Source organism: Salminus brasiliensis, chromosome 21, assembly GCF_030463535.1.
Source record: "Salminus brasiliensis chromosome 21, fSalBra1.hap2, whole genome shotgun sequence".
Taxonomy (NCBI): domain Eukaryota; kingdom Metazoa; phylum Chordata; class Actinopteri; order Characiformes; family Bryconidae; genus Salminus; species Salminus brasiliensis.
The window spans coordinates 684,177-704,163 of NC_132898.1; the positions used below are offsets into that span (position 1 = coordinate 684,177).

At 43.6% G+C, this 19,987-nt stretch overlaps 2 protein-coding genes across 2 annotated transcripts in view; both read right to left on the reverse strand.

Annotated features, from left to right (window-relative positions):
* nckap1l (NCK associated protein 1 like) overlaps window positions 1–10,040 on the reverse strand; it is a 13,533-nt gene extending 3,493 nt beyond the window's left edge. The window contains exons 1-22 of the mRNA XM_072666446.1: window positions 9,918–10,040; window positions 9,003–9,113; window positions 8,562–8,654; window positions 8,163–8,219; window positions 7,933–8,075; window positions 7,460–7,550; window positions 7,178–7,315; window positions 6,665–6,713; window positions 5,459–5,615; window positions 5,284–5,340; window positions 5,109–5,205; window positions 4,895–5,004; window positions 4,570–4,702; window positions 3,849–3,930; window positions 3,642–3,700; window positions 3,361–3,506; window positions 2,914–3,046; window positions 2,386–2,505; window positions 2,011–2,150; window positions 1,082–1,213; window positions 785–1,003; window positions 489–619 (exon numbers count right to left, since the gene is read on the reverse strand). Coding sequence (XP_072522547.1) covers window positions 489–619; window positions 785–1,003; window positions 1,082–1,213; window positions 2,011–2,150; window positions 2,386–2,505; window positions 2,914–3,046; window positions 3,361–3,506; window positions 3,642–3,700; window positions 3,849–3,930; window positions 4,570–4,702; window positions 4,895–5,004; window positions 5,109–5,205; window positions 5,284–5,340; window positions 5,459–5,615; window positions 6,665–6,713; window positions 7,178–7,315; window positions 7,460–7,550; window positions 7,933–8,075; window positions 8,163–8,219; window positions 8,562–8,654; window positions 9,003–9,113; window positions 9,918–10,007 — 2,488 coding nt within the window. The 5' untranslated portion in view covers window positions 10,008–10,040. The remainder of the gene's footprint in view (window positions 1–488; window positions 620–784; window positions 1,004–1,081; window positions 1,214–2,010; window positions 2,151–2,385; window positions 2,506–2,913; window positions 3,047–3,360; window positions 3,507–3,641; window positions 3,701–3,848; window positions 3,931–4,569; window positions 4,703–4,894; window positions 5,005–5,108; window positions 5,206–5,283; window positions 5,341–5,458; window positions 5,616–6,664; window positions 6,714–7,177; window positions 7,316–7,459; window positions 7,551–7,932; window positions 8,076–8,162; window positions 8,220–8,561; window positions 8,655–9,002; window positions 9,114–9,917) is intronic.
* A 1,914-nt stretch (window positions 10,041–11,954) lies between these two features.
* Window positions 11,955–19,485, reverse strand: sp1 (sp1 transcription factor). The gene is made up of 6 exons (XM_072665655.1): window positions 19,403–19,485; window positions 18,672–18,745; window positions 16,008–17,334; window positions 15,215–15,356; window positions 14,586–14,779; window positions 11,955–14,107 (listed from the first exon to the last, which is right to left on the reverse strand). The coding sequence occupies exons 1-6, from the start codon at window positions 19,407–19,409 to the stop codon at window positions 13,818–13,820; spliced, it is 2,034 nt and encodes a 677-aa protein (XP_072521756.1). The 5' UTR covers window positions 19,410–19,485; the 3' UTR covers window positions 11,955–13,817.
* Window positions 19,486–19,987: the final 502 nt, after the last annotated feature.

A 19,987-nucleotide genomic window follows, 5' to 3' on the forward strand; every position in this document is an offset into this window, starting at 1 on the left:
ATTTAGAGAATTCATTTACCATTTATAGATGCTGTATAATAAAGAAGGAAACTAAGGTAAAATGAAAACGAACACGTATAAAAAATGCAAAAGGTTATGGTTATCAAATAAGAAAAAAATCGAGAAATTAAAAAATATAATAAATATAAATATAATTTATATTAATTTATTTATATGTAAATATAAAAAGTTTATAACAATATGGAACTATATGATTAAAATAAAGTAAGATGAAAATGAAAATAAACATAGTAAAAATTCAAAAGGTCATAGCTGTAAAGTACCATAATAATTTAATGAATGATAAAGGTAATATGAAAAGGTTTTCCTCTGCTGCTTTTTAAAATGATGTATATCCATATCAAATCTCAGTTGGTCAAACAAAACACTGCTTCCTACACTAGAAGTCTCCAACTGAACCCGGTCCAGTGGTGGAGCAGCCCTGATCTATTGCTGAGAATGTGATCGGCTCCAGATCAGGTTTTTACCACAAATGTCGGAGAACTCCTCCGCTTTGAAGTTCTGCTCATTCTCAGTACTGTGATTGATGAAGCAGTGCATCGTGGGACAGTGAGCGATGGCGCCGCTACTAGCCTGACGCAACAAGCCTTCCAGGTACCTGAAGAGCAGAGAGAACATCAACTGATGATCATCTAATCATGAGCATCTTAATAATCCACAGGTAATCAATAATAATCAATAATCCACAGTGTAAGATCCTTTAATATCATCATTATTTATATGGAATTAAAAGCCTCAGCTAATGACTTAAATATGTGCTGACCAGTTAGTGTAGAGCGTGGTGATGGTCTGAGCTCCATGTGAGTCCAGAGGCTGGGTCTGCTGGAGCAGGACGCTCTTCACCAGTCTGGGAATGTCCACGGTGATGTAGCGGCTCAGGGTGTTCAGGCTGGCTACGTAGGCCTGGATGCCGGACAGGAGCTCGGAGGGTCGGGCGATGTCCTGTGTGGTCTGGTTATAGTTGGCCATCCGCACAAAAATCCTGCAAACCAACCTCAGTAAGACTGATGACATCACAGCCTTATTTTTATATTGAGGTGATCTCTGAAGTTCTCCTTACTTGCTAAGGCGCTGCTCCAGCTGGGAGAGCAGGAACTCAGCGGGAACGAGGATGTGCTTGAAGACGGTGAAGTCCGAGCACATGCTGTAGGAGGTGCAGAGCTCTGTGAGGGTCAGGTGCATCTTATCCATACTGAGGAGAGGAGAGAACAGGGGTGTGGTGCCAACATCAGTATGAAGATTCAGTAGAAGCAGAACATAAGGAACGCTTACTTGTATAAGTATGCATATGATAAACTATATGGACAAAAGTATTGGGACACACTTCTTAATCACTGACTTCAGGTGTGTGATTCAGTCCCATTGCACACACAGGTGTATAAAATCAAGCCGTAGTCCTGCAGTCTATCTTTCTTCCACACATCAGTGAAAGAACGGGAGGTTCTGAAGAGCTCACTGAACTCCAGCGTGGTTCTGTATGTAATAGGAGACACCGCTGCACCAACAACAACAAGTCAGCTGGTGAAATCTCCTCCCTCCTAGATCTTCCTCCATCAGCTGTGAGTGGTGTTATTATTGAACAGTGGAAGAGTTTAGGAGGAACAGCTCACAGAGAGCAGCTCAGCCACCGAGTGTCTGTCAGACCACGTAAAGTTACAGAGCGGGGTCAGGGCCGAGTGCTGAGCTCAGAGCAGAGTGCAGAAAAGCCTCCAACTGACTCAGTAACTGCAGCAGAGCTCCAGACCTGCTGCTGCTGGTAGAGCTTAGAGCAAAGGGGGACCAGCTCCATATTAATAATGCCTGTGGGTTTAGAATGGGATGGCATAGAAGCACACAATGTATACAACAGTGTATGCACAGTGCCCTCCAGAATTACTGGCACCCTTGGGCCAGTGATTTAATAAGTAATAGTCATTTTTCTTGTCTGAAGGAAATGAGGTATAAGTAAAAGCTATGATGCAATAAGATAGTGACCTCTGCAGGACTCACTTGGTGACCACGGCTCGGTCCTTCCTGTGACTCTCAGTTCCAGGTTTCTCTTTCGGCACTTCTCCTTTCTTAGGCATCGGTTTCTTCAGCTTCTTGTTGCGGGCGGTGCTGATGGTCACAGCGGAGTGTTTAGGCAGCAACTGCAAGACGAACAACACACAGATTCTGTGAGGAAGATTCATGTGGACATCTCAGTGGAGCTCCATCTTACAGCTGCCAATAAACTAACAAACCTTCCGAAGAATCACTCCTATCTGACTGAGAATGATGATGATGATGAAGAGGAGTTGTTCATTTAAGAGTTTTAAACCTCTTTGAGGTTTATTGCATAAATGGTATAAAATAAAAGTGCCCGCAGACTCAGGTGTGATGTACCTGCTCGTGGAGGTTACACTGCTCAGCACAGATCTCCAACACCACCGTGCAGGTCTGCTGAGCAATCTCCTCCATAAACTTCACACACAGCCTCAGAGCCTGCTTCTCCATCAGCTCAGTCTGCACACACACACACACACACACACTCAGGGTCAGGCATTAATTACAGAGATGAACTAATTATTAATACAATCACACAAACAGCCGTTAGCTTCAAACAATCAAGGCTCATCTAATCATTAAATATATTTCTGATTAAATATGCAAATGGTCACTGTGAGATTAGTTATAATAATAATAATAATAATAATAATAATAATAATAATAATAATAAAATACACTTTGTTTCTTTGTTATCTGTAGAATAAATAACATCTGTAGAATTCCAGCTTCTGATATCTGGACCCAGAAAGAGCTTCTTTAGGTTCTTTTCCAAAAGACTTCAGAACTGAATGTTAGAATTAAGCAGAGCTGAATTTCTCTCTGATGATGTAATTACTGGTGACAGCAGCACAGCTCACTACTGACCTCTTCAGGACACATGTAGTGAGTGCTCTGGTTGAAGTGTGAGCAGACCATCGGGAAAGCCATGAGATAGCGGTGCATGGAGGTGTCTTCACTGCTCTGAGAGAACATCTTCTCAAACACCCGCGGGTAAAAACTGAACATTCAACAGATTCAGAATTAATTTAGTATCAATCCAATCTCAGTACTAATCAAAATCCAGAACTAATCCAATATCAATACCAATCCAATCTTAGTTCAATCTAAACTTAGTATTAATCAAAACTATGTATTAATCCAATCTCAGTACTATCACATACTCATAAATACTTGTTTTATTGGCTTTAATCTAATAGGATTAGGCGGTTTCTAACAGAATTAGATTTCAACAGAATTAGACTAAATCTAACTAGACTTAATCCACACCAGATCAACCACCAGACTAACAACCAAACTTAAACTCTAACCCACCACAGAATGGAGATATCTGCTGTCTCTCTGACAAGCTCTTCCACATCGTCCATCATCCTGGTGTGGAACTGGGTCATGTTCATGATCCTGGCGAGGTCGGGAAAGTCCTTCAGAGCCAGAGTGGCCTTCCCAACAGAGGTGTAGGCCTGAGAGTAAACCGTACTGTGGGGTTAGACCAGGGCTAGACCAGCATTTAAACACACTGATCTACACTATCTTACACAATATGATCACAGCTGTCTCAGAACCCATTCAGCAATACGTCTCAGTAAGATCAGCACCTGTAATCTCAACCAGTCCAGCCTGACAGCCTTCAGATCAAACTCCTCCCCACTGCCCACTGCAGGGCAAAAGACCAGGAACAACGTCAACAACAAGGCAACTGATTACTGATCTGCTGATGAATCAATTGGTAATGTATCATATATACCATGTAATATGTAATAAATAAAAAAGGAATTATATTAAATAAATGTAATAAATCTTACACTGTTTGAGTGTCAGTGCGGACAGAGTAGACACAAAAGAGGTCATGAGCACAGATTCTTCCTCAGGACAGACATAAACACTCTGGAAAAAGAAGAAAAAGATGAGTTAATGGAAAGTGACAGAGAGACTGAGAGTGATAGAGGGAGTGAGAGTGGGAGAGTGATAGTGAGAGACTGAGAGTGATAGAGGGAGTGAGAGTGGGAGAGTGATAGTGAGAGACTGAGAGTGATAGAGAGAGTGAGAGAGTGATAGTGAGAGTGCTAGAGTGATGGTAAGAGACTGAAAGTCAGAGAGAGAGTGATAGTGAGAGAGTGATAGAGTGATGGTAAGAGACTGAAAGTCAGAGAGAGAGAGAGTGATAGTGAGAGAGTGATAGAGAGAGAGATAGAGTGATGGTCAGAGACTGAGAATGACAGAGAGAGAGTGAGAGTGATAGCGAGAGACTGAGAGTGATAGAGAGAGTGATAAAGAGAGTGATGGTGAGAGACTAAGAGTGATAGTGAGAGGGTGATAGTGAGAGTGAGAGAGTGATGGTGAGAGACTGAGAGTGATAGAGAGAGTGATAAAGAGAGTGATAGAGTGATAGTGAGAGTGTGATAGTGATAGTAAGAGTGATAGAGTGATGGTGAGAGACTGAAAGTGATAGAGAGAGTGTGATAGTGATAGTGAGAGTGATAGAGTGATGGTGAGAGACTGAGAGTGGTAGAGAGAGTGATGTACCTGTATGTTGTCGTTGAGTAAGAGTGCATCAAACTGAGATAAGTACTGGAGATGGTAGCGCTGGATTACGAAGCTGTGGCGGCTCAGCATCTCCTGCAATTTCTCCATGTAGAAAAGCAGCTCTGCCATATTCCTGCACATTCACACATACACACATTCACAATCTGCACATTCACACATACACACATTCACAATCTGCACATTCACACATACACACATTCACAATCTGCACATTCACACATACACACACTCACAATTCCACACATCCATCATTTATGAACAGGCTGAAGTGCGTGGTGTCCAAATACTTTATACTATGACTCACGAGTCGGAATAGTCCTCCGGAGTTTTGGTTTTAGGGATGTTCTCAGAGTGGCGCACCAACCAGAGCACCTCGTCTCGGGAGAACGACAAAGCCATGAACACATACAGGGCCTGAAAGAAATTCAACATCTGTCTAAACCCAGACGGACAGACAGACAAAAGACAGACAGAGAGCACATCCTCCTCAGAGCAATCTCACAGACTTAGAGACAAACCTTGGGTCCGAGTAAAGCCGGCTCATCCTCTAAAACCTTGGTCAGCTCCTTCAGAGCCCCCCGCAGGAAGTGGCGCTTCTCTCTGTGAATCCCCCCGCTGTCAGAACAGAGGATCAGCTTTACTGACAAACCCACCAGAACCAGTCTCTGCACTGGGAATGTGTGAGTGGCTCACCAGTTTGCGATGGTGTACTCCTTACACTCTTTAATATCAGCAAGTCGTTTACTGTACCTGAGGAGACCGAAGAGAACACGGTCAGCTCCTCCACACTGATCACCTAAGCCCAGATAGTCAACAGCGGACAGTGGTTGTAATGTTATGGCTAATGGGTTTCTATTACATCTATTACCCTTTCATTCCATCGAAATGCTCCTCGGAGAGCTTGTGAATGTTGACGACCTCGTCTCTGGTCAGTGTGACGTAGAGGCCGCTGCGCAGAGCCATCTTCCACAGGTCCTGAGAGGCTGCGTTTGTGTTCAGACTGGTGTGGCAGAGCAGAAATCCCACTGCCAATCACAAAACATGATCAATAACTAACACACATCTACATCACATGCAGCCACGTGAATTATGACAGAACCTGACTTCAGAAGGAAGCCCATAAAAATGTCTGATCCCGTGGATCCTGATGTCTGATCCTGTGCCTTTTACTCTAGCAGACCTAAGCTGTAACGGTCCTAGGGATCAAACCAGCGACCTCCCAGAGCCAAGCCTGCTTCCTTAAGCTCATGGCCACGTCTGCCTGGGTCAGGATAGAGTCTGATTATGTTTTTCCCCTGTTTCCTAATAATGTGTCCTATTATTAGCGGCTCATGGTTGATGTCCTACCCCATACAGCGAGGTACCAAACACAATAATCTGACTCTGACTCTGATCCAGGCAGCCGTGGCAATAAGGTTAGAGAAGCAGGTTGGGACCGGACGGTCGCTGGTTTGTTTCTCAGGGCTGTTACGAAAAGATTACAGTATTAAGTGCAGACAGAAGGACAGAAGGACAAAAAGACAGAAGGGCAGAAAGACAGAAGGACAGATGGACAAAAAGACAGAAGGGCAGAAAGACAGAAGGACAGATGGACAAAAAGACAGAAGGGCAGAAAGACAGAAGGACAGAAGGAGAGAAGGACAGAAAGAAAAAAGGACAAAAAGACAGAAGGACAGAAAGAAAAAAGGAGAGAAGGACAGAAAGACAGAAGGAGAGAAAGACAAAATGACAGAATGAAAAAAGACAGAAGGACAGAAAGACAAATTAACTGAAGGAGAGAAGGACAGTAAGACAGAAGGACATAAAGGTAGAAGGACAGAAGGTCAGAAAGACAGAAGGACAGAAGGACAGAAAGACAGAAGGACAGAAGGAGAGAAGGACAGAAAGACAAAAGGACTAAAGGAGAGAAGAACAGAAAGACAGAAGGACAAAAATGACGAAAGGACAGAAGGTCAGAAAGACAGAAGGTCAGAAAGACAGAAGGACAGAAGGACTGAAGGAGAGAAGGACAGAAAGACAGAAGGACAGAAGGTCAGAAAGACAAAAGGACAGAAGGACGGGTGGAATAACTCACAGACTATCCAGCGCTCCATCACCTCCATGGACAAATACTCACACGCCATCTGTCAGAACACAGAATGGATGAACAGAATCTGAGACTCATCCAGGACTTCCAGAACTGTTCTGAACAGACATTAAGACTGTCGTGGACATGTGAAAAAAGTAGAGATGGTATTTATAGGATGCTGGATTTGGGAGGAGGAGCATGTTTCTCCTCCCAAAATATTTCATTATTACATAAAGTAAACAAATCATTTATAGTAAACAAGCCTATATATAATATATATAATATAAACACTGGGTCATTTAATGCTTTATTTCCTTTTTTCCTTTTTTGTCCTGTCGAGGAAGTGATTATTTACACTCAGAAAATCAATAACCTAATAAATAAATAAATTAATTAATTAATAAGCTGAGCACTTTTGGTATTGAGAATGTCAGTTATGTATGCACATGAAGATCATCAGGTGGCTAACTTCAAGCTGCAGGTGTGATCTAGAGGGGGTTCTATAATGACAGGACTTACGGTATCGCAGGAGGCAGGGCTGAGCAGCGTGGCAGGAGCACTGAGGAGGCTGAGGAGCTGAGCTCTGCGCCACTGGTCTGCCGACAGGTTCCTGCGAGGGTAAATCAGCTGCAGCGAGAGCAGCGCCTCAGTCACCGCCTGACCATCAGGAGGGGAGAGAGAGAGAGAGAGAGAGAGAGAGAGTCACTGAACACAATCTGGGGTGAGTCCAGGTCATACTGAAGTTTAGTGCTCGCTGATGTTTATTATTGATTGATTATTGATTGATTATTGATCTTTTACTTTGGTGTGGGGACCGAACTCCTCAGTGAGTTTCTTCAAAGGATGCTCGTACTCCATGATCATCTGCCCGAGTCGAGGGTACCCTGGATCACTATATAATAAAGCAAACAGTGTCTAAATACACAATATGTCCAAATGTTTGTGGACACCCTTACTTTAAGCTGCACCCGTTGCTGACACAGATGTGCAAATGCACACACACAGCTTGTCTAATCCCTGTAGAGAAGTACTGTCAATAGAATAGGACTCTCTGGAGAACATAAACTAGATGACCCTATTGGCTCCATGCTGCCTAATTGTGCCACTCCGAATGCCTGTTGTTTCATTCCTGTTCAGTTTGTTGTTTAGTTTTAAACAGTAATAATAACGACAGCAGACAGACACCCTCAAACCAGACCCCCCACCCCATCACTGATGTTCTTCATGAAATAACTTACAGTGGATTTAATATGGAAACAAACAGTCCGGTTCACCTGCTTCCGTTCGACAGCTCGTGAGCACAGTTATACATCCCCACCAGAACTTTCCGATCATCAATGCGTGAGAGCATTAATATCACTGAGGTGTAAGTGATGATCAGGTCCAGGTAGTTTTTGGTGAAGTCAAAATTCACCGTCTGAAACATTATTTATTACAGTAACAGGATTAGACATGAATTAATGAAAGCAGCTGTTTTACAAATTTAACAATACTGGATACTTACAATGTTAAAAAAGCACTGGCAGGCATCTATAGTGTTGAGTAACTCATAAACATGATCCTGAAATAGAGAAGAGTGCATAAAAAATTAACCTTCCTACAGTGATGAACTGTTTAACACAAACACACATTTATAATGCAATGCAGATAATGGTGATAATGCTAATAATGGTAATAATTGTGATAATGGTAATAATGGTAATATGGCTGATAACGGTAATAATTGTGAGAATGGTAGTAAGGTTGATAATGGTGATAATGTCGATAATGGTGACTGAGTCATACAGATTTATTTACTGTTTATTCCAGCCTAATCTTTTTTAGCATTGTTCGTCAGGCCAGAATGTTGAACAATATTTCGTTCTGTTAAAAAACTGAACATTGAATTAATAAAAATTCTTACTCTGAACTCCATGACATCAACGAAAGAGTCGTAGTAGCTGCTCAGTCCTTCCAGAACTGCAGTTTTCTGTTTCTGTATGCTGCTCAGCTGTTGCTGAAATACATTCAGAAAAATCACAAACTGACCCTGTAACACTAACACTGTTACACCAAGACTGTTACACCTATAGTTATACCCTAACACTGTTACACTAACACTGTTACACCAATAAGGTTGCACTTATACTGTTATCCCCAAAGAATTCTGTTGTTACACCTATACTGTTACACTAATACTGTTATAACTATGCTGTTACACTGAACCTGTTACATCTACACCAGTACTGTTACACCAATACTGTAACACTGAACCTGTCACACTGATACTGTCAGACCAAAGCTGTTACACTAACACTGTTACAATCCATAGAGAAAGAATGAGCTGTGGCGTGTGAAGACTTACGCTGCCTCCTCTGAAGTCTATGTTGGGGAATTTTCTGTTGATGTATTTCAGGGCGGGCTCTGTTGACTTGTCCGTGAGAAAGCAGGGTCTTCGTTTAGGATCTGAGCATGTCTGAAACAAGACACACCCCCAGGGTGGGGCGGGGTTAGAGGGTCGGGGTAGATTACTTTGATAGTTAGCAGTGTTGCTAAAACTCAGAGTGGTTCTGGACAAAATGGCACAACTATTGGTTATATTGGTCAGTCTGTAATAGAAATTCTAGAGATTAAAAATCATGAAATCATCAAGTTAAATCTTCACTACAAACAGAATTCAGATGATTTAATGAAGCGTCTTTTTGACAGTTTGCTTTTATTTGACTTCTATTGACAGAATTCAAAGTTTAAAGTCAGTTTTAAAGGTAAAAGTCAGGGACGGATACAAAATGGCAGTTCAGAGCAGTGTGGGACTGAAGTGTGTTTCAGGCTGTCAGCGGGTTTTATGCAGAGACCCGACAGCGCCTGTTGGTTTCCTGTTTGTACTTCCTCTTTAATTCCCTGCTACGAAAAACACAAGCCGTCACTTTTAACTCAAATCCAGCATGAATTTCACATGTTTTACAAATGAGAACATTTAGAACCAGGTAAAGGAGCCTGTCTCTCCTGATGATCTGAAAATATCCAGAAAAACTGAAGCTGACCTCCTTGTGATGATTGTGTGTGTGTGTGTGTGTGTGTGTGTGTGTCCTTAAAGAGCAGAACAGTTTCAAATAGAAAAAAGTATATTTATTAATATTTATAGTTCTTTTTAAAAAGTGAAGCATTTTTCTGACTGTGAAGAACCTAAAACCTAAAACCTACACAAACACAGTAAAGTGAAGCGAGACTCTGAACTCAGGATGAAACAGAAGATCTTGGGGATTTTTACTTCTCTCACCTTCTTAATGTAATTCATCCGGATCAGAACTCCCTGACCACGTTCATTCAGAACCAAGAGCTTCTCGGCCAGTTTCTGCTGGTAGGCCATGGCTGCGGCCGCACCGACGGACCCCGAGGACTTCTTCTAACACACACACACTCACACACTCACAGAGGAAGTTACAAACAGAAAGAGAACCAAAACCACACCCTTTCTGGGTGGAGGCAATTATGAGTATCTCTTTATGCCAGTGGTCTCCAACCTTCCTCCTGGAGAACTTTCTTCCTGCAGGTTACAACATCCAACCAGACCCAACAGACCCCATTCAGCCAATCCCGCTCTGGGTTGGAGGGTACGGTGGCTCTCCAGGAGGAGGGCCGAACCCTACCAGATGCTCCAGCACGTCTGAAGGATGGAGCATTAGCTGGATTGGGTGGGTGAATGCTGGTTTGGGCTCACAGTCGTCATGCTGCTGCAATGTGAGACCTACCCTTCAATCCATCTCTCCATATATAAACCACACTTCACTATTTTCTGATGGATAGTTAAGACTAATATTTAAGATATTGAAGAAATATGTCTTACAATAACAATTGTGTATGTTTTATCTGTTTATCTGCTTTATTTCTATATCAATAACATATTTAAGCAGACTTTTAAAAAAATCTTTTGATCTCAGTTGAGTTCAGAAGCTTCACTGGTGAGAACATGAAAGAACTTATTTCTAATTTTAATTATAACATTATGAAGGTGGTCATCAGCTGGATCAGGTGGTGGATTAGGGTTTGAGCCAAAGGTAAGGTAGCTCTCCAGGAGCAGGGTTGAGACCACAGCTTTAAACCATTCAGTAAAGAAAAGTGTTTCTGAGTAATAATTAATAGATTAATAGTCTATTGTTAATTCATAATATTTCATAATTGAAAGTGTGCTTATTCAGTAATATGAGTACTCAGGCTCCAGAGACCCTTTAGAACTGCTTAGTGCTCACCAACTGTCCTCCTGGAGACCTACTGTACCTTCCTGCAGGGTTCACCTCCAAACCAAATCTAACACCCCATCCACCCTGTCCAGAACGTCTCCAGGCTGGACCACTGATTATTTCAGGTTTTGGATTAGGTTTGAACCCAAAGTCTTTAGGAAGGTATTTCTCCAGATGCAGGGTTGAGAACCACACCACTAAGCCATTTAATTTTAATAGGAAATTATTTATTATTATGAAAATGAATTCAATTATAAAAGTCATAATTTGGGCAACATAAGAAAAAAACCCTAACAAACAATAAACTTCTCCTGTGTTTAAATCTCTAAAAGGTCAAACACCTGCAAACCTCACTGACCACACACCTGAATATGTTCCTCAATCTGCAGGTTCTGCATTGATTATACAAACAGTGGAGAGACTTGTCCTGTTCTGCTGTCCTGTTTTTTTTTTTTTTTTACATTTTATTTATATTAATATTACAGTTTCTGCTTTTATTTTTAAAACTACTTTTAATTTTAAAACAATTTTATATGCTGCTCATTACTATTGTGATTTTTATTATTAAGGACGACAGGGGAGCTGCTCTGCACAGGAAGGGAAGTCTTCAGGGTGAACGGGTTTATTATAGAGAAGTGTGAAACGAACGGATCCCACAGGAAGACCAGGCTCGAGTGTTCAGACTGGCACTGAGCTCAGGAACTAGTCTGCCAGCAATCAGCACACAAGGAGCGTCCACTGCTGAACTGGAACACTGGAACGAGTGACGGACGAGACTCCAGGAACAATGAGGGGGCTCCTTGATTTCAGTCTGAACTTAAAATCAGTATCTGATCCTCATACATACCGATTACTACAGCCACACATTCCAGATTATTCAGGAGGCTTTCTGCAGAATATGAACGAACTGTACTACTGTTTTCTCTTATATTTCAGATATAAGATTAGTGTTATCTGCTTCTGTTATAGATCTTTATACCGCTGTAATGAGACTTTAACTAAAAAGTCATCTCTCTTTCTCTCTCATATACACACACACACTATATATATACATATGAGTTATAAAGCGAGCAGTATCAGATTACATTAACAGCAAAGCAGAACAACTCTGTAATAAACAGCCCAGCTGTGTTCATCACATCACATCACTCTAAAACACTATTCACTTTCCCTTAGAATAGAACCACTTCCATCACCTCTTGACTGCTTTTATTTGATGATGTCACCATGCATCAACAGGCGGAGCCAAATAACAATAAACCCCTCCCACCACCTGCTGATATTCATGAAGCGAAAGTGCTCAGCTCCTTTCAAGAACCTCTGTGATCTGTGATGTGTCCTGAGAAAAGGGGAGGTGCTCAGATCCACATGGAGTTTAATCAAATTAAAGGCTCTTGATGTAATTCTGCTGCTAATCTCTATACTATAAACTAAATGTGATCTGATTGGTCACTGATGTGTCTGATCAGTGTTAAAACTGTCTGATGTATTGTAACGCATGCAAGAAAGAAAAAAACAACAACACAATTTAAATAAAGTCTACACGTGATTTTTTGTCCCCTCACATTTTGGCCTTTATGTAACAGCCAGACAAAACCAACTGCCTGTCTCTCTCTCACACACACACATACACACCATTAAAAATTACAATAAGAATAACATTAAACAAAAAAACAAACGACCCCAAATACCCCGTTTCACCTGTACCTGTAAATGTACAGATTATGGCACGATGGTTAGGACTATAAAACTGATTAGCTGGTTCATATTCCCAGGATCAGAGTCTCCGATCAGAGTCACTGAGTTCAGTTCATGTGTTTAGCCTGTTCACAGTCGATACTGTGATTTAAAACAAGAAAAGAAAAAACAAAAACAAAAAGAGAGACTCGATTTTCAGAGTTATAAAACCATCAAACCATGAAATGCCGATCTGAAGAACTGAAAGTGCGGTGAAAGACGACGTTGTTGTTGTTGAGCTTCTGGAGAAGGTTAAAAGTTCAAGTGCCGTTTGTGTTCCTCAGGCAAAAACTGTTCCATTCAGTAGAAAACTCTTAAACGGCGAGTGATTCCCTTTGTTTCAGGAGCTCCACACTTACTACACAGATGGAATAAACCCAGAAGAAGAGACTGCAGATTTATCAGCAGCTGCAGCCGAGGAGAGATCACCGGTTTACCACCATGAAGAGTCAAAACTTTGGTTTGAAATCAGTTATTCTGCTGAAAACCTTTAATTACGGATAAAATAATCAATCAATGAATCAATCTAACAGGATGGTGGAAGAGTGTGAACAGGAGAGACCTGTAACCACTCAGATTAAGACTGTAGACTTTGCAGTCGGGGTGCAGACAGGTCTAAAACAACGTTCTCTCGCGCAAGTTAATGAACTTCTTTTTTAATATAAAATATTTTAAGATGACAGACATAAACAAAGGCAATCTCAATTCGCATAGTTTTCATGTTTAGAAAAATATAATTTATGTACAAAAACAAAGCAAGGCTGTCATTTAAATTAATTGCTATGACAGATGTATCAAAGCATGATGGCTTGCATGTGTACAATTTACCAAAAAAAGAAGAAGAAAAATTGACAAAAGATCATGTTTCGTTTACACAGTGCTCCCGAATCTACAGCAAAGTGGGGAACTGGAGTCTGGATCTGGACCCTACCTCCACTCTACCTCCTCAACAGACACACACACACACATACACACACACAAACGCGCACACACCACGATAGAGCAGCAGAGCGGCGCGGCTCTGCTTCAGGCTTCTAGGAAACGATATTTAAAAAATAAAGTAAAGTAAAAGCACTATGAGTGCACGTAACAATGGGAGAACCGCACCCCATTCTCTGACACTTATATATAGGAATAGTCCACGCTGAAGCCCGGGCCTATTCGCCTTATTACACAGCGGCTGAAGGGTCATCGCCGCTTCTTTAAAAGCCGTTGGTGTTCAAATTGATGGGCTGAAGATCTCCTACTTGCATAACGTTAATGCCACTGCTGGCTAAGCGCGCGATGCCTTCTGGCGACAGCGTCTCCATGGTGATGAGGGCTTGATCCGATCTCACTCCTCCAACAGACCCATCAGATGCCACCACGGCACCGTCAGCGGAGGCCACTGCAGCGCCGCCCTTCTTACTCGTGTGCGTCTTCACGTGCTTGGAGAGATGGTCGCTGCGCATGAAGCGCTTGGGACACTCAGGGCAGGAGAACTTCTTTTCACCTGAAGTTAAAAACAGAGCAGAACATTGAGCAAAGCCTGGAGAACACACTCGAGCACGGAGCTCTTCATTCAATAACCTGCATCTCCACTCACTTAAACAGCATCGCTTATTTCAGCTGCGTCAAAGTTATTGACACACCAAGTCAGACATCACTTCTAATGAATGCATTCAGCTACTTTAAGTTCCACCCATTGCTGACACAGATGTGCAAATGCACACACAGCTTGTCTAGTCCCTGTAGAGAAGAAGTACTGCCAATAGATTAGGACTCTCTGGAGCAGATCAACATCATGACCCTATTGGCTCCATGCTGTCTAATGCCAGGCGTGGGCTAGAGGGGTATAAAGCCCCCCCAGCATTGAGGAGCTGTGGAGCAGTGGAGGAACTGTGCTCTCTGGAATGATGGCGGTGGAGCTCCATCCAGTACTTTTAGGAGGTGGTGTACTGTGCAAGCTTTAATCTTCCCCCTGAACTCACCTGTGTGTGTTCTCTTGTGTCTCTGCAGCTCATCAGAGCGAGTGAAGCGCTTTCCGCAGTACGACCAGGTGCACACAAACGGTCTCTCGCCTGTATGCCAGCGTAAATGTGCCCGTAGATGAGAGGTCTTGCCGTACACCTTTCCACACCCGGAGATGTGGCAGATGTGCTGCTTCTTCTTGTTGGGGTCGCTGCTGTAATCAGAAACAGATTCAGAGTAAATCAGACAAATGAATTCACATTCAGAAGAACAGCGTCGGACTTACTGTGGTTTAGACTAAATATCATCAGGGTATCATTCACATTATCCTCATATTAAGGAATGAGGAGCACCGCTGACAGCTAAACAAGCACAGATACAGGCTGAGGAGAGATGGTTCTGCTGAAGATTTAAAGCCTGAGAAAAAACGGATGCGAAGTTCTGGGACATCATTTCATCCGTTTTTCATCATTATTTCTAATTTTCTGTTGTTGCTGTATTTTACCAAACAGCACGTCTGCCTTTTTTTTTAACTTATTGGTTTCTGACAAACAAACAAGCTTATTAACATGAGGAATTTTACTAAAAGTGTTTCAAATTTTCCTCTTAAAAAGAAAGTGTTTTAAGAGTATTATTGCTTGAGGCGTACCGGCCCTCTCCGTCTTTGCAGTAGGGGCAGGTGCAGGCTTCCCTGCGTGTGCGGCGGCTGGGCTGCGTTGGGCTTGTGTCCAGACTCTGATCCAAAACTGTGCAGTCCTCCAGGCTCTCTCCACCTGCGGCCCCCTGATCCCCTGAACATACACACACAGCACAAGACACTCTCTAAAACACAGGCTTTACTTTGCTTCTTCTTTAAATACATACAATAAACACTATTTTATGAGGGCAAAAAACAAAATACCACTTTACCACAGGATTACCACAGGAGTCTTGCTATTAATGAGGTTAGTTTATATGAAAAACTGGCTAAGAAAACTACAAAAGCTAAGCTCACCCAAAGTTTTGCAATGTAATAGCATAACATTAATAATCAGTCAGTGATGTTTCTGAAAACCTAAACATACACCATCTGTTTCTTTCTGCCTTTGACCATAAAGTAAAATGATCACAGCTGCCTGTTTGTCTTTTTAAATCGATGTGGGAACTTTTCAAGTTATATAAAAACACTGAGACACCTATTGGAGCTTCAATGTCATCCCATTCTAAACCCACAGGCATTAATTTGGAGCGGTGTCTCCTATTACATACAGAACCACGCTGTAGTGTAGTGAGCTCTTTAGAACCTCCCGTTCTTTCACTGATGTGTGGAGAGGCAGACAGCAGGACTAGGGGCTTGATTTTACACATTATACGATTATAAACCTGAATTCAATCATTGAGAGATGTGTCCCAATACTTCTGACCATATAAAGTTCATTATTGTGTGGGACAGTGAGACTGACCTGCAGTGTTGGCCACGGCGATGGGAACTCCTTGTATTTGGTGCATTTGCAGCCCAGCGTTGGCCAGGTTGATGGTCTGCAGGCCGGGCAGCTGCACTGTGGCGGCCGTTCCGGTCTGAGCCAGTTGTGGAAGCGAATGCACCGGCGCCAGGGTGATCTGAGCTCCAGCAGGACTCTGCAGCTGGACCGTCTGCCAGCTGACCTGACCGTTGGGACCTACGGTACGCAGCAGGATGGAGCTGTTATTTGGGATGGTTTGGAGCTGCAAATTCTGGAGCCCATCCTGAGAAAGAGTTTGCGTCGCAAACACCTGACCACCGGCAGGCTGAATGGCTTGGAGAGTGGGCGCTCCCTGGAACAGCTGCTGCGGCTGGATGAGGATCTGGGGCTGCTGTTGCTGTTGCTGTTTTCCGTCTCGGTTGTCAGGTTGTATGGACTGGATGGGAATTCCTCCGGCCGTGGTCTGAAAGGTGTTTCCAGTCACGGTGATGCTCCGGGACACCCCGCCGCTACAGGAGGTCACAGCTTGTGTAGTGGACGTGGTTGAGCTGGTGTGGTATTCAGAGGTGGCTGTGGAGACTGCTGCCTGCTGGATCAGCTGCTGACCGACACCTGAAGTTCCATCATCGCTTTTAGCTCCAGCAGCTTGGCCGGCACTCACTGGAAGAAGAGTAATGCTACCGTTTAGGGACATGGGCATGTTAGCCAGAAACTGCGTCTGACTGGGCAGCATGGTGTTGCCCAGAGCCAGGTTCTGAAGAGGGATGGCCTGCTGGAGAAGACCAGGAACAGTGAGGATGTTGCCAGCTCCTGTACTTTGGTTGGCGGGAGCTGCGATGAGCTGCTGTCCACCATTGGGTGAAGACACGAGCTGAAGCTGCCCTGATCCCGCGGCCGAGGCATCCTGGGACGTCTGAGCGAACTGCAGTTGTTGCCCGTCCACCGTCTGAAACTGAGGAATGACCTGATATTGGATGTTGGGCATCACACCAGAGATGGTGGTCAACACCTGCTGGCCTTGTAAGCTAGGTGCAGATGCTACTATGAACTGCTGCTGTTGCTGCTGCTGCACTCCAGAAGTCACGACAGGCCGGCTTTTGTCCTCCATGGCTGCGGCGGACTTCTGAGGAACGTTAATCCCGGAGGCGGTGGTTGTCTGTGCACCGAGAGGAATGATCTGCCAGCCGTTGGTGGCGTGAGATATCGGGATCTGGTTTAAGTCAGTCCGATGGTCTTGAAGCTGCTGTTGCTGTTCTGCTGCGTCGTTCTCGTCTATCCGACTGCACGTCGCTGCCAGCAGGGCTAAAGGGGACGGCGGCTGGGCGTCCTATGGAGAAAGAACCTCTGAATAACTTCAAAACATCTACAAGTTTAGTGCCAATAAAAACACATGGTTATTTGGGGTGTAACGATGCTTCAACAGGCGAACATGAGATCACGTAAGAAATTGTGACCATCATGAAGAACTGGGATTCTCTCAATTACAGAATCCAATTCAGTCGCACTCCACATCAGAGCTCATGCAGTTCAGGGCTGGTGGTGGAACCCTTGGTGTTCTAGATAGCACAGCAAATGTGAAAGGTCACTACTGTAAGCTGGGAAGAAGCACAGACCAAAAAGGCACGTAAAAATGGACGTTACCAACCATGTTGCCAAGGTTTCTTAAATTGTGGTACCTCTGGCGGATTGCGAGGAACCCCCAGATTATAGAACGTGTGTTTGGGTCTTAACACAAATACTGCGAAAGCTATGTAGACGCTACAGCTACAGCGCCTAGTTTCTCAATGTCAAGCTTTCCGAGCACATACGCCTCACACAACTGCTGACGAACGACTGGCTAAAGAACGTAATGCATGTATTACGCGTGGAAAGAAGCGCGTGTCCGGTACGGCACCAACTCCGGATAACGTCTGGACCTTACTCTACAGACATTTTCTGGAGTTCCTACGTGAAAACCGCTCAAGATAAAGCAGAGCCTTACTCAAAGCTCGAAGGACTCCCTCATGCCAAGCAGACGGCTTCGTAGACCAGCGTCTAGTAACGATCCCTTATAATCCACTACTTCACAGACCTAATCACAGGCATTTTTAATCAAAATACTCCAGTCTTTGCTTGGTCACTAGTAACCGTACACCATTTCCGCATGAAGAACGTCCAGACGCTGCGGACAGACTACAGTCAGATAACGAGTCTCTATAGTCTACAGCCACGAATCGAAGACTTAGTGACGATCATGAATATGTATGCCTCTTTTCGGTGAGCATAAGACATATTACGGACCGGCCGATTTCAGCGGCTTTCCATCTCCTCAGCTCTGTAAAGCGACAAGATTCTTCACTTGAATTTCATCCTTCGGACAGGAAGGCGATTATAGGTACAGGCCAGCTCCAGGTCAGAGAAGCTTGAGGCTCCAGGTACAGGTCAGATGTTGACCGCTGCCCTCTGGTAGGAGGCTTTGTAGGCCAATATCATACAGATGTTGCATTTATATTACGCAAGAGCTTTATGTTTGTTTATGTCTGATATGATTGGGAATAAGGACGAGCTCTGTCCAGGTTGACCAGCTGATCAGGACAGGGGTGTATCATCACCCTAGAGCGTTTGGAAGTGGTCGAGCGAGCATCACTCTGAATGCTCTCTCTCTCTCTCTCTCTGATTACTGACCTGCTCTGTTTTGGAGTTTCGCTTTTTACGGAAGTCTCCGTCGCTTTCCCCCAACGCGGCCATTTCATTTCGCTCTGTGGGGGAAAAAATGCAGTTTAAGAGTGTGTTTTAGATGGATACACTGATTAAAACAATTATTAATAACTATTACGTGCTTAACGAAGCAGATAAGTCACATTAAACGACGCTGAAGTTGGCTTGTTTTTCGAATTGTCCGTTCCACCTTAAATGGTGCAGCAGTTCCATTCTGGCGCCTGAGGCGCCAGAATGGAACTGCTGCACCATTTAAGGTGGAACGGACAATTCGAAAAACAAGCAATTTTTAACCTCCTAATATAAACTTTATAAACAAAACGCTTAAAAATGAACTCTAATGACACGAAACCTCATTTACAAAGCAAATTCCCCACCAAATCCCCCCACTAAACCTACCTCGGAAGTTTTCAAAACTAACTTGCGACAATTTACACCTTAGCTGACATATCTCGCATCTAACTCATATACTAAAACCCACTAATCAAATATATCAACTTTATAAATCACTTCAAACCAGTTTAATCGTAGTTTAACCAGACAATCAGACACTTAACGCTACTACGCGTCACTACAGGCGAGCATTACACCACAAACACGACCCGAGACGTGCGTGTTACCCCCCCTGCCCGAACCTAAAGCGAACTCGCTGACTAACAGGTTAAAACTGAGCCTTACAGCGAAATAAATAAACTCACCGCTCATTTTCTTCTTCTTTTTTAACACGAAGGAGTTTCTTTTTGGACACACATCAACTTACAAACAACTCGACCGAACTTGCTGCCTGGAAATGATAGACAGGCGTGGTGACGGGCCATAGCCAATCAAAACCCGCTCTACTTTTATCCGAACCAATGAGAATTCTGCCACCGCCCCTGCAAGCCACACCTGAACTATTTCCGCGGATATTTTTTAATATTTAAACATTGATAAACATTCATATTTGGTATTCGAGGACGCAGAGAGGCTTATCGTTTACAGTGGAGTGTGTTAAAAAGTGAGATGGCTGTTTTAAAAGTAGTAAGCGTGTCCAAAAAAGGCGGGAGAACCGGAGCTTAGCATGGATTGGATAGTAAAACTCCGCCCGCTTAAAGCCGGAGAGCGGTTTGTCCAATGAAAACGCAGAGTAGGCTCACAGGAGCCCGCCCTCTTCTCGCTGGTCGTAGTGTGGGATGGGAAGTGCAGAACTGCGACACCTGCTGTCGGCAAAAGCGCACAACCGCAGCCGTCGAGCAGGCTGCTCTGAGATCCGGGTGGGTGACTGAAGGTCTGCCGTTACAGCT